The 17,930-nt window shown below is 36.0% G+C and overlaps 1 protein-coding gene across 4 annotated transcripts in view; it reads left to right on the plus strand.

The window, feature by feature from the left end:
- Window positions 1-17,930, plus strand: part of ZCWPW2 (zinc finger CW-type and PWWP domain containing 2) — a 149,263-nt gene that overhangs the window by 121,587 nt on the left and 9,746 nt on the right. For 2 of the 4 annotated variants that reach the window (XM_053221553.1, XM_015083774.3), the window contains 4 exons: window positions 4,552-4,610; window positions 5,695-5,762; window positions 11,918-12,042; window positions 15,383-16,022. In XM_053221553.1, the coding sequence (XP_053077528.1) occupies window positions 4,552-4,610; window positions 5,695-5,762; window positions 11,918-12,042; window positions 15,383-15,544 (414 nt within the window). In that variant the 3' untranslated portion in view covers window positions 15,545-16,022. Of the gene's footprint in view, window positions 1-4,551; window positions 4,611-5,694; window positions 5,763-11,917; window positions 12,043-15,382; window positions 16,023-17,930 lie in introns of those variants that run through there. The other 2 variants (XM_027040875.2, XM_053221552.1) reach the window with 2 other exon arrangements.

Here is a 17,930-nt window from a genome sequence, read left to right on the forward strand (position 1 = left end):
TAAGCATCTCTTTAGTGATCATTGACTGATAATTACTCTCAATGGAAGGTTACAAAACATATTTATGTCTTCTATGAGCATAAAATGCTGAATCAAAATTTTATGTCCTCAGATTTAACACAGCTAACAAACTTGTTCTTAAAAATAAAATGATTTTCATTTAGATGAATAGTGATTTAAGGAAATGGACAATGTCAAGTCACTTTATGAAGATTATATGAATCTGATGTAAACACAATTCCTATGGATTATCTGATCTTGGCAATTAGAGGCACTTCTATCACTTGCAATTCAAGCCAGTAATCCTAATTATCATTATATATATGTACACACACACACACACACACACACACACGTTTTTTCACAGTAAATGGCATTTGCCCTCTTTATGTATGTCTCTTGTTTTTTTTAGATCTAACAAGAAAAGAATTAATACTTGCTGTGGTTTCCTTATAATCAATGACAATATACAACATATTTGTATGGATGGGTGTGGGCTAGATAGACTAATGCCTGAAAAACTCCAGTTTGCATACAAGTCATCTGAATAGCTTATTTAAATATGGATTTCTGGACCCCACAGTAGGCCTAGGATGGACATAAGAATTTGCATGTCTAACAAACTCTCAGTTGTTGCTGATTCTCACATGGTGGTCCTGATTCTGAATAGCCTGGGGCTCGACGACATAGGAGAATCAGCAGTGTAACACAGGAAGAGAAGGGGAAGGGGTGGAATAGATAAAGATTATAGTATCTACTTGTGGGTGAATAGCAGCCCCCAAAAGTACCAGGAACCTCAGAATGTGACCTTATTTGGAATAAGGATCATTGCAGATGTAATTAAGGTAAGGATTTTTATATGAAATCATCCTGAATTAGGTGGATCCTAACCCAATGAAATTGTCCTTAAGGGTCTGTCCAGGGGCACCTGGGTGGCTCAGTCAGTTTTGCATCTGACTGTTGATTTCAGTTCAAGTCATGATCTCCTGATTTGTGGGATCAAACTCCATATTGGGCTCTGTGTTGACAGTGTGGAGCTTGCTTGGGATTCTCTATCTCTCTCTCTCTGCCCCTCCCCTCCTCATTCTCTCTCTCTCTCTCTCTCTCTCTCTCAAAATAAATAAACATTTTTTTTTTCAAACACACACACACAAAAGAGTCTGTCCATAAGAGACATACTTCTATCCTACAGCCCTATAACAAAATCAATTTCTGATGCTTTACCAAGTTCATGGTAATTTGTTATGGCAACCTTGGGGAATGAATGGACCATAAGTCCAACCATACCAAAGTGCTAATAAGTTCCATTTGTCAAATGCTTTAAGGAAAAAGGATAGAATTCTGACACTAATCCAGTGGAGTAGTCTAATAGGTTAAACAAACAATGATCAAACGTAGACTAATTGTTGAGTACGGTTAGATACTTTCTGGCATGGTATTTAATTTCATCTTACCCCTAAATGCTCTGAGGTAGTTATTTATTTATTTATTTATTTATTTATTTATTTATTTAAGCAGTAGTTGTAAAAGAATATCCTGAAATGCAGAATAGCCATTTAGTTGGGAAATATTTGTTAAGTGTTGCTAGATATTCCAGTGGTCAGTGACTTACCAAAAGTGATACAGGTAATAAGTACCAGGGATTAAATTCAAATCATGATCCTGTCATTCCAAATTTAGTGTTCTTCTCCATCACGTCATATTTTATCAAAGCCTTGGAGCAGGAAAGCACAGGACATTTGGTGATACTGACTAGTTCATTTTGGCTGCTGTGGAATATTTAACAAAGTAGGAAGGAATTTATTATCTCTAACAGAAATCTTCCTGATTTATGGTAGCTATTTAACAGTATTTCTTTCTATTAATACCTATGAAATAGTTTGTACTTTGTTACCTTAATCTTATTTCCCCTTGTAGCAACGCTTTCACTTTAAACTCAAATATGCACATACTTTAAGCTGATCCTTAATAATGAGTTAAAAATAATAGCTGTACATTGTCTTTATAGAGATGTAGATCAATGATTTAGACAATCTAGTTCCATATACCTTTTTACCTTATTTACTTTCATATGTATATAAAACAAACGGTGGAAAAAATATTTGAATATTAACTTGAGGTTGAAGATCACAAAAAAAACACCTATTTTTTTGGCATCATAATAATATGAATTCCCTGAGTGTTTTTTTACAAACTTCCCTTGAATGATTATTAAGGTATTTAAGCTATTTAATAATGTTTGAGAGTTATTAAATTCAACCTTCATCTCATTATAGTTAATGCGTTTGAACATAGCAATATGAATGGCACTCTGCTAGCTGCTAAACATTTAGTATGTTAGAAAAAAAAAAAATCCCACCCTTGCAGTGTGGATACTTAATTCAAGATCAGTAAAATTAAGATCAGTGTAACTATGAAAGATTTAGACAAAATGGGCTGAGACACTGCTCACTTTAGCAGGTAAAAGTGAAAAGACAAATAAAAGAAGGTAACAAACATAGAGGTGAAAGTGGCATTGAGGTTCTGTCTTAGGAAATGAGGGTGAATCGTACGAATTCGTTAAAAGCCTAAATCGACAAACAGTACAGTTCAGAATGGACGGGAACACTGACACTGTATTCTCCTTGTGATATTTGTGTTTATTGTATCTCTGTCTGAACACTTACTCATTCATTTGTTCCACGAACACTTTATCTGCACCTATGGCATGCAGGGTATGGCATGGAGACAAATGTACTACCAAGTGAGAAGCTAAGTCACATATACCAGTAACTAAAATATGAGACAAGAACTCTGACCTAAATGACATAGATCATAACTCTTATGACAGAAAGGTTTATGGGACAGTATAAATTCTTCTACATCTATGAATTGTTTACAAATTTTATTCACTTATCTTTTGGGGTTTGATTTCTTAATGTATTTTAGTCAGTGAGTATGGCTCTAAAACAGCGGTTACTATTTTGAGGCTTCCTTTGTGACCTAGGAGGTGGTCAAATTTGTAAATGTTTCAAGCTTGAAAACAATATGTATTCTTTAATTATTCAGTGCCAGTTTCTATATGTGTTTATTAGATTCAACTTATTATTTGTATTGTTGAATTCTCCTGTTTCTTTGCTAATTTTTTTGCTTTATAAGTTTTTTATGGGAAGTAAATAAAAATATCCCATTTTAACTGTAAATTTATCAGTTTCTACTTGTAATTCTTTTCTGTTTTGCTTTATGTATTTTAAGGCTAAGATTTTATGTATAGACAGGTCAGAACTGTTATACTTTCTAGGTGGATTGTTTCTTTTTGCATTAGGTAATAGCTTTTTTTTATCTCTGATTATGCTTTCTTCTAACAGTAATATTGCTACATTGGGTTCCTTTTGCTAGTCGTTGATATATTCTATCTCTTTACTTTCCATTTTTCCATGTCACCAAGTTTTTGAAAAAATTATACCTTTATTGAGATGTAATTTAGTCACTCTTTTTAAGTATACAATTCAGTGGTTTTTAGTATAATCACAGTTTTGCAACCAAGACCACTTTATAATTTTAGAACATTTTTTCATCACCCTAAAAGAAAACCTCATACCCATTGGCAGTCACTGCCCATTTCCCACCTTTTCCTAGTCCCTGGAAACTACTAATCTTTCTCTGTCTCTATGGATTTGCCTATTTATGGACATTTTGGATAAATGGAATCCTACAACATGTGGTCTTTGGTTCTGACTTTTTTCACTTTTCGCTCAGCAAAATGGTTTCAAGATTCACCCATGTTTAGTATTTTTCAGTATAATTAGTCATTGTTTTTAAAGGTTAAATAATATTCCATTGTATGGATAGATCACATATCATCTCTCCATTGATAGTTGTTTCTACTTTTTGACTATTATGAATAATTATGTTGTGAACATTTATATACATTTTCTTGTATGGACATAATAGTTTTGTTTCTTTTTGGTACATACCTAGGAATGGAATTGCTGAATCACATAGCAATTCTACATTTAGCATCTTGAAGAACTATCAAGTTATATTCCAGGGTGGCTCTACCATTTCACCTTCCCTTCAACAATGTAGGGAGGTTCCAATTTCTCCACATCCTTCATCTCGTCTTTGCTTAGACATTAAAATCCCAAGCCCTTTGGCCCTATCCTGGTATACACTTTTGGTAGGCCTTCACCATGTCAGTTCCTATCTATAGTTTTGCATTCCACATGTTTCTGGCATCTGAATAGTTCTTTCTTTTTTAAAGGTCATGTATGTATAAAAATGTAAAGATTGTTTTACTTTGTATTATTATGTGTCTGTGAAGTGAGGAAGGGAAGTAGATATGGGAGATGGGAATTCATATTGGATTAGTCTACCATTCCTGGAAGTTGAGAAGATTGGTGTAATTGTAGTGACTATGAGGTGGTTGACTTAGAGTTATAGGTGTGGTTGAGACCTACAGGTCAGAGTTTTTCTTCTGGACTAAATTACTTGGGCCATTTGGACTCATTATCTTACTGAACTCATCTAGTCTCATTTGAACTAATTCATCCTTTTGTTGTTATTTTATAGATGCAAGTTTCCAGAAACACTACTGGCAAAAAGAAACCAAAATTTAGAAGAAGGATAAGGTATGGGTTTTTTTTTAATTGAAAAGTATTGTGATGAAATTGAAGTGTATGTAATAGATTTAATTATTATGACATTTACCCCTGATTCTTGATTCTTTTTCTCTAGGGAAGCATTAACATTTTCTAAAATAATTAAGGTGATAAGTAATAGTCTTAGAAGTATGGAGAAAGCTTTATGTTTATATAAATATGTTGAACCAGAACAGTATAAGATTAATATCATGTGAGCAACCATATGAGAAGCAGGTGTTTAGTTTAAAATAGTGCAAACCAGAAACAGGCCTTTATAATGAATTGATAAGCCACCAATGACAAGTTTTAGTGTTTATCACTGAACCAACCATACAGTTTATTTTTTTGATGAATGATAATTAGTGCTGTATTAAGAGTAGTCCTGCTCAAAGACAAATACTGGCTCTGATATGATAGTCCTCCTCTTATTCTTTGTCCTTTTTCAGAGGATGAGTAATTACCTTTTTTTAAAAAAGACTTATTGCCTTATCTTAGTTATATTTCACAGTAACCTCATCAAATAGGTAGGGGGTATGTTATAATCATCTCTATTTAAAAGATGAAAACTTTATGACTTAGAGAAATTAAGTGGCTTTCTCAAGATCTTATGGTTAGAGAAAATACATTTGAGCAAATGTTTTCTAACTCTAAACCAGTGACACAGGTAGTGGAAAAAGCATGGATTTTGCAGTCTGAAAGAATTTAGCCCTGTCATGTTCAACCATTACCTACATTGTCAAATTTCTCAATTTTGCAGAGCCTCAGTTTCTTTATAAAATGAGAGCAGCAATTACTTAGTAGGTTTTCGGGGTGAGAATTACATAAAAAAGCCTATGTAAGGTACTTGGTAGATCATTAGTGCTTTTCACCTAGTGAGGGCTCAGATCAATATTATTCCCCTTTGGTTTTTCACTGCATCATGCTGCCTTACTGTATTAAAAAACCAAGGAAAATTACCTCAAGATAAAGAAATATATTCATAATTTACAATGATCAATGAATATACATAAATGGCCATTTAAATATATGTGATTAATCTTTTGAAACTAATTCTGTCAAATCCTTTTTCTAGGAAACCTATTTTAAAATGCTCTTTCGAAAATGTTTGTTCAGATGACGCCATGTCAAAGGAAAATGTGGGTATGTGAAGGCCTGTCCTGCTTCTGGTTCTTATACCTCTAATTCTACCGAATGTAGTTGCCGTTCTTTGAAGAAAAAAAATGTTGTACATATATACATATAAGAGAACTCTTAGTGAGTCATTTTGGTATTAATTCTCATACTAGGTATTTGGGTTGTCTTTGGGTTTCTATTCTCTTGCATTAAATTTGGCTCTGTCATGTATTTAATTTCTTTTAAAAATAAAGCACCAGCAGTTGTGGGAGGAAATACCTACATCAATACATTAAAATTCAGACCTCCCCATTCCAAAATTATTGGGGGCCTAGGAGTGCCAATGGGAGAGAAAGAAGAAAAGCAGCAGCTTGGGGCTTCCAGCTGAATTAATTGCCTTTGGCATTAGAACACAGTAGGGTGAATGTGGGGAGAAAGTTTAAGTTTTCAAAACCACTTTACTCTTCCTTCATTTTTGTTAGTCTTGAAAAGTAGGCAAATGCTTATTTGCAAGATGGAACTTTGGCAGCCACGCAGAGGTTTCAAAGCCCATTAAACCCCAAGAAGTTACCCGCACCATACTCCCTCTCCTTTGTGGCCATCCCCAGGTCCTATGGCACTGCCTTTCAAATGGCTAAATCAGCCACTCATTTTTAGTCTTATCAAAAGAAAGGAAAGCAGTCAGAAGAAGGACAGAGTGGTTATTTTTTTAAAAATCCTTTTGTTCCTGTCCTAAACCACCACAAAATTCTGTTGTTTCTATCTCTTCTTAAATGTATTCCGCTGCTGCTTTCCTGCTAACTCAGGTGCCTTTTCTTGGCCAAGTTGTCCCTTTGCCTCCCATGATTAGTTCAGATATTGCTGTGGAAAGGCAAAAGTCTGCTCATCCCTGGACTGAGTTCCCACTAGGAGACCTTGCAGCTGAGGGCTCCAATGCTGGGATCCTTTCCCCCTCTGACTCAAATGGGCTACCTTGGAAGAAACCCCAGGACATCAGGGCCATGACTCCATTGACTGGAAATCACTCTTCTGTGTAAATGGGTGAATACATCTCCATGGATATCCACTGATACCCTTTTAGGAGTCTCACATTCTGAATGGCTCTCAAGTCTCAGTAGTTAATTGTTCAGACCGTGAACCTGATCTGTGTCTTACTCCTTCTTCACATTTTGAACAACTAAAAAACAGAAATATCTAGTTTACTGTGTTCTTTGCAAGAGCTGACTACTTCTGGAAAGAGTGGTTCTTCTTCAGTAAATTAACCCTCCTCAGTTTTTTTACCCCTACTCATATTTCCATGGATCCCTTGATCTAAGTCTCTGATATCACTCCTTTTCTTCTTAGCCTGAGGTAGGATCAGTCCTTGATCAAGTGAAAATTCTACCGTCTTCTTCTTGAATGTCTGCCCCACTTTTTGGAGCCACTTTCCTTACACTCCCAAGTGCTAAAGTCTCCCAGCAGCCTACTACCCAGATTTGCTGTTCCTTTCTAGTTTTTAAGCTCTACCCATTTCTTTTCTCTGTCCTTTAGTTAGAGATCAGGAGGAGAGCTAACTAAGTGCTACTTTATCTGTCCAAGTATCAGTTGCTTCATCTGTAATAAAGATATGCAGTAGAAGCCCTCTTATCCAACAAGGAGAGAATTTCTGGAAATTAATAGAAAAAATTGAATAGAAATTAATAGAAAATTAATAGAAATCATTAAATATTTTAAACTGTAGCCTATGGCTATATAGATTTAATCTAAGAAATAACTACTTGTGGAGCATATCTATGTTTTGGGGAAAATTAGTACCAGGAATATTATGTACTATATTTGTATTGTCCCTATAACTCTTTTTTTTTTCAGTGTTTAGGGACAAGAAAATTCATCTATGATGATGAACTAATAATACCAACACCTGTATCAATTACTCTGTGTCTTCACTGTTCTAAACACTGTGAATATATTAGTTTATTTAGCCCTCACAAGAGCTATATAAGATAAACAGTTAGATATTATTATATCCCCCATTTTATCAATGGGGAAACTAAGGCACTTAAGAGGTTATATGGTTTTTCTCAGTCACTATCTTCCTTTTTTTAATGTTTATTTATTTTTAGAGAGAGAGAGACAGAGTATGAGTGAGGGAGGGACAGAGAGAGAGGGAGACAGAATCCGAAGCTCCAGACTCTGAGCTGTCAGCACAGAGCCCAGTGCAGGGCTTGAATCCAGGAGCCGTAAGATAATGACCTGAGCGGAAGTCGGAGGCTTAACCGACTGAGCCACCCAGGTGCTCTTGTCACATATCTTCTTAAAATTAATCAAAGTGTGCAGCTGTTTCCTTGGTTGCTTTGAGTATCAGGAAACTTAAAGTGAAATACAGGGGGGTTGGGCACAGTACTGGTAGTTGACCTAGGCACTTTTAAAATCTCATTATTGCCCTTTGTATCCCCCTTAATGAATTGGTTTTGATTTCTTTTGGTCTTTTGGTTTTAATCATTTGTTTTGTTGTATCATTGTTTTTTGTTAGAAAATACCTCCTTTATTCTTGGGTAGTAAACAGTCTATAAAAGTTTAAAAAAAAGATTGGCAGATTACCCCAGACCAACTGATAATCTATGACACTCATTATCAAATTAGCAAAGGATGTGTTCATCAGCCACCTGAGATAGATAAGCATGGAAAAAGATGGTTAATCTAGGAAAGGTCTGGATCATGGGGTGAGCCCCAGGGGAGCATGAAGACCTTAGGGGCTGGGGCTGGGAGGTAGAAGGGGGACAGGGAGACAGGTGATTTTTTGCTGCTCAGGACAAACTTTGCCCACCTACTCTTGGTTTGGAGTCAGCTTTAGCCTCTAGGGTAAAAGGTGGGGTTGGCCCACATGCCCCTTTCCTAGAAAGCTCCTTGCCTCCTATTTCTGTTTGTGCCTCCAGGAATGGTGCTCTCTTCTTCATTACATTCTAACTTGTATTGTACTCATCTCTACATTTAAATTGTAAGCACACAAGAGGAGTGTTTGTGGTTATTTAATAACAAAACAAAACCAAGTACTTTTTCCTCCTACTCAGCCTCCTTCTGTAAGAATGCTTTCAAAATTTCAATATTGAAATGACCCTGCAAATTTATTTCAGATGATATTTTTCAATACCAGCTTTGGGGTATATAAGGAAATAAACAGCTTCTTTAAACATCTAGTAGAAAAATACAGATTGGAGAAAACCCCATAAGTATACCTTGAAGGCTTTTAAAATAGTGACTGATTTATTTAAGAGACAAACAGTAAGCTATTTCTTATCAGGAATGGAAAAACACACAGATTATTTTATAAAAATTCATTTTTAAAATCCAGGTATGGACTTCAGTATAAGAGATATATTTTTCTTACCTTTTTAAAAAAAACGTTTTCTGAGTGATGGAATAACTGTAATGCTACCACTTTACTCTAAACAGCAAATTGAAACAAGTCAGGGAAACCACAGGATAATCAGTATTGATAGAAGATGATTGGTCATGCAATCAGCAAAGGCATTCATTCTGCCTCTATCTTTGGAGGATATCATTGGCCAATTTTGATAACCTAGTTTGTACATTACGGTAACTGCTATTTCTTGAGAATTATTTTTGAATTCTGTCAGTTTACAATATAGAAATACCTATTTAGAAAAGCAAACCTCCCATTGCTCTGGAAGCAGAATTTGACATCAATCAAGTTGGTGTTATGAACCCTAGTTGATTTATGAAGTCATCCATTACTTTGTCTACCCTTTGAGCAGAAGGCAGTGTACATATTTTTCCAGATCACTTGAAAACAGAGAGCCTACAATGCCATTTGGCAATGACATTCATTATCATAAATTGATTGTATTTTAGCCTAGCCTTAGAAATATAAAGATGTTTGTGTCCATTTTTCCTTTACAGTATAGCTCAAAATTCATCTTCTCAACAGTGCATTAAATATCAGTATCAATTTCCATAGACTCAGAATATAAAGTAGGAAAACACAACATCTGTAAGTGGGACTGGAGAATCAGTCTGAAGATAACCACAAGTAGTTGTCTGTTCAGTAACAGGTTACTAGTAAGAAATCTATCATAAAGAGAAGTCAATTCGTTAAACAAAATAGCTTCAATAAAAATGTACATTCCTCTAGAAAATCCTGATTCGGTAAACATGGGTTGCATTCATGTATTTTTTTAGTAAATTCTCCCAGTGATTCTTATGCCCATCAAATTTTGAATAGCACTGTTTTAGAATGCAATGATTAAAACTCTGTGTTCTTACGCTTTACCAATTACCACAGAACACATATCTATGTGGACACAACTAACATGTCAGCTACAGTTTTTGTTTTGTTTTTAAACATAGGAACTGATTCTAAGGTGTGCAAATGGCATATCAGAAAGCTACTTTCAAACTGTTTGGAAAGAAGTCTTCCATAGAGAAAACCTGAGATTGGCTAGGAAGAGATGATGGCCAGGAAGGCTCGTTGGTCAATGCCTGCTCTTGAGTCCCTTGCCCTTTGTAGGCACATAATTGAATTTGTTGACTGAATAAAAAAGTACTTGGGACAAGTGATAAGTACTGACAGAAAAATTATTTTTGTAGACAACACTGTGATGTGAAAAATGTTAACTAAAAATTGTTTTTTAATACTGTAGTGACAACCAACAAAGGGAAAATTTTCTATTTCATAACCTCCCATGACTTTGACACTATTATTTAATAACGTTCTAGCAGAATTTTAAACTTTCTTTCTTACGAGTACTAGATAAGAGGAAATTACCAACAAAGAAGATTCTAATAAAACATGGATTCTTTTGAACTGGAGGAAACAGTGCATAAGACTTTTCACATTAATAATCTCTGGTTTTTACCTTTAAACATGCTTAGTTTACAAGGATACTTCTGTGTGTGTGTGTTCACACACACACACATAAAGGGATGCATATACATATGCAATCTTCCTAAACATGATTAGTTAGAAGAATTTTAAATATGTTCAACAATTAGATTAAAACTGAATGTTAGTGCTGAGAATGCCCTGCTTGCATATTCACTGATAATAGGTTAGCTCCAAAGCATATGTCCTGCGTGGGTCTGTTTTCGTGTTCCATGAACTTTTAGATGTTCTATGTAGTGGGATTTTTGGTGTCCTGCCAAAGAATGGTGGATAATAGAGGGTACTATGTCCAGTTTTTGTCACCCGAGTGGAAAATAATGGGGTGTGTATTCATGGCCTTTCGCTTTGAATCGTGTTGCCTTTGGAATGACTTCTCAGATGCTCCATCTGTCTGTTGTGCAGGACAGCAGGCCACATGTGGCTTCCTTTCCTTGATTTTTACTTCAACAAGTCTATATGAAACAGAAATGTTTATTTTATTTAAGTCAGGAATCCAACTGCATGTTATTAATCAGTAGTTGAGTCTATAGAGTTATTTAATAGGAGTTCATTTCTTTTGTGGGGATATTATTTTATGTCCGCAAATTCAGTGAATTCATGTCATAGTAGTACACACACACACACAAATTTTGTAAGTGTGGTATTTATATATATATACACACGTATATATAATACATATATTAGGCAATTAAGATGTGTTGGTATTCGGATTAGGAGTAGACTAGCCTGTGTTTAGCTTGACCACTTAATTACATCGTCTCTCCTTTTAAACAGTAGTTTTAATAGTTTATTGTAGGCATGGCAAACTGGCCCACAGGCCACTAGTTTTTGTAAATAAGGTTTTATCGGAACATAGTCACTCTCATTTATTTAGGTACACGTGTATGGTCTGCACTATAGCAGCAGAATGAAGTCGTTGTGACAGAGGCCACAAAGCCTGCAATATTTACTCTGTGTCCATTCATGGGAAAAGTTTGCTGACCTCTGGTTTATAAAAAACAATTTAGTTTGGCCCTGGTTTAAAAAAAAAAAGCAAAACAAGACACTTCTAGTGAGCTTTTTATGATCTACACATAGCAAGAATATCACCTACATTTTGACAGGAATAATTGGAAAATATTCACCTGGAAATCCTTAATTATTTTGCATTAAGCAGAGGCCATATGTGAGAACTATACAAAATATTTGTTTTTTGTCTTGTAACATTTAGATTTTCTCTTTTGAATTGCTTAAGATTATGGATTAGATTGAATTAATTAAAATGTAGCATTTTTTCTATTATATTAATGATGATTTTTAGTTGTCTCTGAGACAGAAGTTTTACTAAAAGAGCTGGAGCAAATGCTGCAGCAGGCACTAGAGCCCACAGGAGCGCCTGATGAGTCTGAAGAGGAGCGTGGAGAAGAAGTGAATGCAGGAGAAAAGGTAGCACCGGTAATCATTATCAGGCCTAAATAGCAAGTCCAGATTCTGTCAATGGCAGAAATTGTTCCTGGCTGTACGTTTTAGTTATATGAAAAACATTTTTCCCTTCTGAAATTTGAGCCCTTGATTATCCTGAAGTGAATAAACTAGTAACCTGTTGAAAGGTCAGAATACAACTATCAGTTTTTGAAAAAAAAAAATCTGTGAGTGTGGAGGAGCCCTTTGGTTTTTGGATCTTTGAGGTTGGGATGCAGAAAGAGTGGAAGGAGCTCACAGTAGTCGGTCGGGTGCCACCGTAGAGAGAACTGCCTACCGCTGCCAATGTCACAGTCAGGAGAGGAGGCTGGATAAGAGCAGCTTGCTAGGAAATCTGCCCTGCCCGGTTCATGCACAGAGACAACTTCTGTAGGGACAAACCTCATTATTAACACACTGGAGGTAGAATTTTTCATTGGAATACTTTTCACCATTCATAACTAGATTTGTCTTTTTTTTTTTCCTTTTGGCTAGCTATGTTGGACTGAGAAAGGCCATGCATGCTTGCTTTATTCAGTTCTTATATGTGATAACATAAATTACCAAACTTCCCAGCAAATCAGCTCCATGTTTGTGCAAATAAAATGAGGGTACAAGCCCAGGTCATTAATACAGAGCAGCAGTGTGGTAGGTATGAGAAAAATAAGTCACAAGGCAGACACTTCTTCAAGGCAGTACAGCTGTTCTCCAGATAGGAAGAAAAATGGCAGCAAGAAGTCATGTATCCTTAAGGTTTCATTCATTCTCTCATTCATTCATTTAGATATATGCTGTGCCTGGAGTCTAGAGAACACTGGACTTGGGACTTGGGAGTTGGGAGTTGGTTGGGAGTTCTTACTCTGGAATATAATACCAATGTCCTAAGCCCAGTCCTGCCAGGGAGGACTTGTGTAATTTGGCACAGTTGCTTATCACTTGCCCAAGAGGATTTCTTTGTGGGTTAAATAAGGCAAACCGGGAAAAGTATTTTGCATAGTAACTGACACCCAAGGTTAGCTGTTATTACAGATGAGAATTGGCAATGGCAGTCCCTGGAGAGAGTAAGTGCTGAGACTTCCTTACTTCCTCTCTTTTCCCACATTCTCCTGTTGAGCAACTGCCCATTCCCGAGTCTGTCTCTTCTCAGATGCTGGAAAAGGTGGATTTATACGTGGACAGGGTTGTTTACCCACTTTGGCAGACTGCCCAATTGCATGATTTCATTCAGAACTTCAACAAGAATAAAGATGATTCGTAAACACCTCCTTTACCGAGTTGGAAATCAAAATATACAAGATTTACAGTTAAAGAGAGCAATACACCAAAAGGAAATAAAATTAATGCTAAAAACTCTTACCACATTGAAAACCATAGTTTTCTTAAGTAGCACCAGCAACATCAACTTGTGCCTGAATTTGTACCGTTGTGAATGCCATTTTTCCAATTAGAGTTCCTTTTTGAAAAAAAAATTTTTTTTTCTTTCTATAGATCTTACCTTTTGTCAAACAGGATCTGTAGATTAGCAACATATATGTTATAGACATATAATTAATATACAATTAGTCTTTTCCAGCAAATGTGTGCTTTGTTTGAGCACCATATGGTTTTGTGCAACACGTTTTCAGTGTTTGCAGTTTCTCTTCTCAAAAATACAGCCAGGTTGATTTTTTATAGAGATGTCCTGGAGCTTTTACAGCCACAGAATTGGCTTCTATTTTACCATTATAACTAGTAACTTGATAGAACAGAAAATTACTTTGGATTTTTATTCCTTAAGTTAAAATACATAGTTTTAATATATCACCAGGCAGGAGCTTGCTTTTTGTTTTAGATTCTTGTAATATTTTATGCTTTCAAAAGCCACTTAAGAATTATAAAAATTAACCATCTTAACTTGCTGGCAGGCAGGTGAGTGCCTCCTGCAGACTGGTTCATAAGCCATTCTCCACACTGAGCTTTGTAAGTCTGGCATTCACACCAGGTTCTGTATATTTAGGGCCTTGTTCACTTTTAAATGAGAAGAATAGCAATGAAACCAACTATCAAAGCTGGGACAATTTTCAGTTTAAAAGAAAAGAAATGATCACCACAAGGGTTTCTTTTTTTTTCCTCTTTCTTTCTTTCTTTCTTTCTTTCTTTCTTTCTTTCTTTCTTTCTTTCTTCTTTCATTCATTCATTCATTCATTCATTCAAGTTAATAGGGAAAATTAATATGGCTTCCAAAGTTAACACTGCTTAACGCTGGAGCTGTGTTTTATTTGTAGGAGAAAGTGGCCTCTTATAAGCTAACACACCAAAAAGAGCCACCTGATAATTTTAAGGTGCTAAGCATGTTTATTCTCTGAGCAGATTTGGTTAAGCTATTTTCAAAGTTGTAAATTTGATGGTGTTTTCATTCTTCATTTCATGTATCACGTTTGAGGTTGATAACTCTCAAGCATTTATACCAATGAGCGAGAGTGACAACATAAAAAAGAAAGCATACACACATGGATAATCAAAATTCGTTTCTATTTGTCATTGAAATGTTTTATGAGAATATTTTCCTCAGTAGAGTCACCTTCCTAATTATGCTCTTCCTTAGCTAATATTAACACTGGTTTTCATGCCCCAACTTTGTAAGCAAGAAGAGGAAATTAATATCAGATTTTTATAAAATCTTCCAGAATAATTCACAAATTAAATAAGCCATATACAAATAAAACAGAGTTTGCTGAATAATTATTTGTATTAAAAGGTACAGTTTTTGATGTTACATGAAAATACTTGTATAAATTACATGTATTTTTTTTTCTTAATTTCATGGAAGTTATCTCTACCTTTAATGAATCTTGAAGTTATAAATCTTGTATGTGTTTATGTATATCTGCACTGTTTTTACTTGTGTCTCTTCCCACCGAGCTAGATCAAGCTATCACTATTTGTAAGTCATGCAGAGGCTTAGGAGAAGATAGGCATAGAAGGTGTGACTCAAACAGTTTTAAGCTGTATTCCCTATAATAATAATTATAAAAATAAATAAATATAGAAAAGTCATAGAATGAAACTGATCATGTTTTTCCAACACGTAATATTAAACCTAAAAATGTATAATATTGGGGGAAAGAAATACAACCTGAATAATAAGTTATTCTTATATGAACACATTTCTTGTACATTATACTCTACATGGGGATCATTATTTGACCACCAGCATAACAGAACACTTTGGGTAACTGCTGTGGCTTGTGGAGTTACTGACTACTTTACATTTGGTTCAAATAATTAAGCCGGTGTTCCAGTAAATTTGATATCGTTCTGATGAATTGTATGGTTATTTTTACAGTTATCTGAATGCAGCCCTGAAGTTCCTGCAGGCGGTCCATTTGAAAACCACTATGCAGAAGACTGTCTTGTAATTGATGGGATAAAATTAAAAGCTGGAGAATGTATTGAAAATATAACTAACAAGTTTAAAGAAATAGATGCTCTAATGTCTGAATTTTAAGGTATTATTGATATTTTCAAAAGTTAATTATAAAAAGTTACATGTTTATATTTTTCCAAAGTCAAAAACTTGAAAACATGTAGGGAGATAGGTATATGTTATACCAAAGCTGCTATTTGTAACAACTTCCTGTTTTATGCTTTTAGAATATCCATTGTTTTGAGAGCCAATCAAATGGTCTTCAAGTTAGTGTTAAGATTTAAGATTTAAAAAAACAATTCAGCATTTAAGAAACCCTGATATTTGTATTTATAGATTTTTTTTCTTGTTTGCCTTAATTTTAAAATGGTTTATGAAACTTACTGTGCAAACACGTGCTTTACAATGATTATTTAGGCCCTTTATTCAAATGTGGCTATTTAGATGGCTGTCAAGGCTATTATAATTCTTCCATATAATTCAAGCATAGTAGAGATTGAGTATGTGTATTGGTAGTGGAATTAAGCTACTATAAAATAAAAGGAAATAATAAAAAAAATTATTGTATATTAGAGTTGGGGTTCTTCTCAAAGGTGTCAGTTGCCTTATACTGGAAATAATCATTTCAACCATGATTCCAAAACCTGATTAAGTGGAGGTGGGAGGCTGTGGAAGATCAGAATCTTGGATGCTTCCCTATTAAATCAGTATCTCTGAAGGTGAGGATGGGAAACACGGTGAAAAATATAAGATTAAGTTAAGCATACTCACAATAAAAAAATTCTCAGCATTATAGGACAGCAAAAAGTACATCCTACAATACCACTCCCTTAACGCCTCCCTGAAACCCCATTCCATAGGGATTCCCATGAGCAGTTTCAGGGGGTGTCCTTCCACATAAGTGTTTTAACGCACATCCATCTCCAGTACCCACTCTCGCTCCCTCTCCATGTCTCTCTTGGGAGTATGGGATCAGGGAAAGGGCATTCCAAGCACATCGAAACAGAAAACAAAGCTTGAAGAGAGAAGAGAAAGCAATTCAGCATCTTGGACCTATTGCTAGTTGAATTAGCTGGAGTAACCACATGCTGGTGTGAAGGTAGCCACAGCAGATGAGTAGCACTGTGTACACAGGCTAAGGAACGTGTACCTGTAGGGGCCAAGTGAAGAGTTTTAGACCGTGGAGTCCCTTTTACATTTCAGAAAGATCACACCAGCAGCAACACAGAGAATGGAGTGAGCAAGAGAACACTGGAGACGGGGCTCCTTGTTAGGAGGCTGCTTGGGAAATCCAGTTGCAGGATTATGCGAACCTGAATATGGTGGTGCTATATGGAGAGAGCAGAATGGTTTCCAGCTGCATTAACATCAATGAATGGATTATTAGGATTTTGAGAATGGAAATAGGCATGCGACAGTAGGGGGGAGGTGGGGTCGACTTCAGGGTTCTTGTATTCATAGTGCTGTTCACCGAAGGTCAGAATAGGTGCAGATTAGAAGCGTGGGGCAGATACCAAGTTTGGGGCTAAACTGTGTGAGTTCAGCAAAGGTTCGAAACTCTTCGTGCTTTGACAGAGCCTGCCTTTCAGAACCACGCCATGAGCCAGAGTGACTATGACTACTCTCTCACTGCATCATATTTACTTCTAAATGGTATCAAACAGTGGAAACTAAGGCTTCCTCTTTTTCTTCTAACAGAATTTACTCCATAGCCTTTCAGAAAAACTTTGCCTCTTTCTCTCGCCGCTATGATTTTATATTCACAGCCTACAAAATGTCTCAAGAAGTAATAGATCCCATTTTCCTGTTACTTCTTAGAATCAACAATAAAATGACTACAATTGTATTTGAAAGACTTTACCCACAATTCGAGTGTTTGATCTAAGCCCCCAGATGGTAGACTAATTAGATCACTTGCAGCTAATTCCTGTCGGTGGAATAGCCAGTGCTCTTCCAAGTTAGAGTCCATGGGTAAGACACTGAAATTTCCAGACTGAATTCATCTCTGCCATGTTCTAAGCTGCAGAAGTCCGGAATTTCCACTGAAGTCTTTGTGCACTTGGGCAGTTCAAATTGGTCCTGAGGACAAACATTTGGGTTGGCTCTGTCTGCAGAGGAAACTTCAATCTCCTTCCAAGAAGAGGCTCTTAGGGAAAAGGCCTTTTCCAAGAAGAGGACAGAGGGGAGCCTCTGTCCATGTGAGAATATAGCCTTTCAAATTTCCAGATAGAATGTGCTCAAGAAAACGGATGAAGGAGCAGTCAACTAACATCTCTGTCCTCAAGGCTGAGAATCCTGCCTGGCTGGCAAACCCTACCTGCTGGTAAAGACCCCATGTTCAGGGCAGGCCGCTCAACATACACCAGGGCATAGCAGTGGGACTGTGGAAACACGATGCCTGCCTTCAGGTCCTGGTGCTGCCAACAACTCATTGGGAGACCTGAGGCAAGTTACTTAACTTCTCTGA

Source organism: Acinonyx jubatus, chromosome C2, assembly GCF_027475565.1.
Source record: "Acinonyx jubatus isolate Ajub_Pintada_27869175 chromosome C2, VMU_Ajub_asm_v1.0, whole genome shotgun sequence".
Lineage (NCBI taxonomy): Eukaryota > Metazoa > Chordata > Mammalia > Carnivora > Felidae > Acinonyx > Acinonyx jubatus.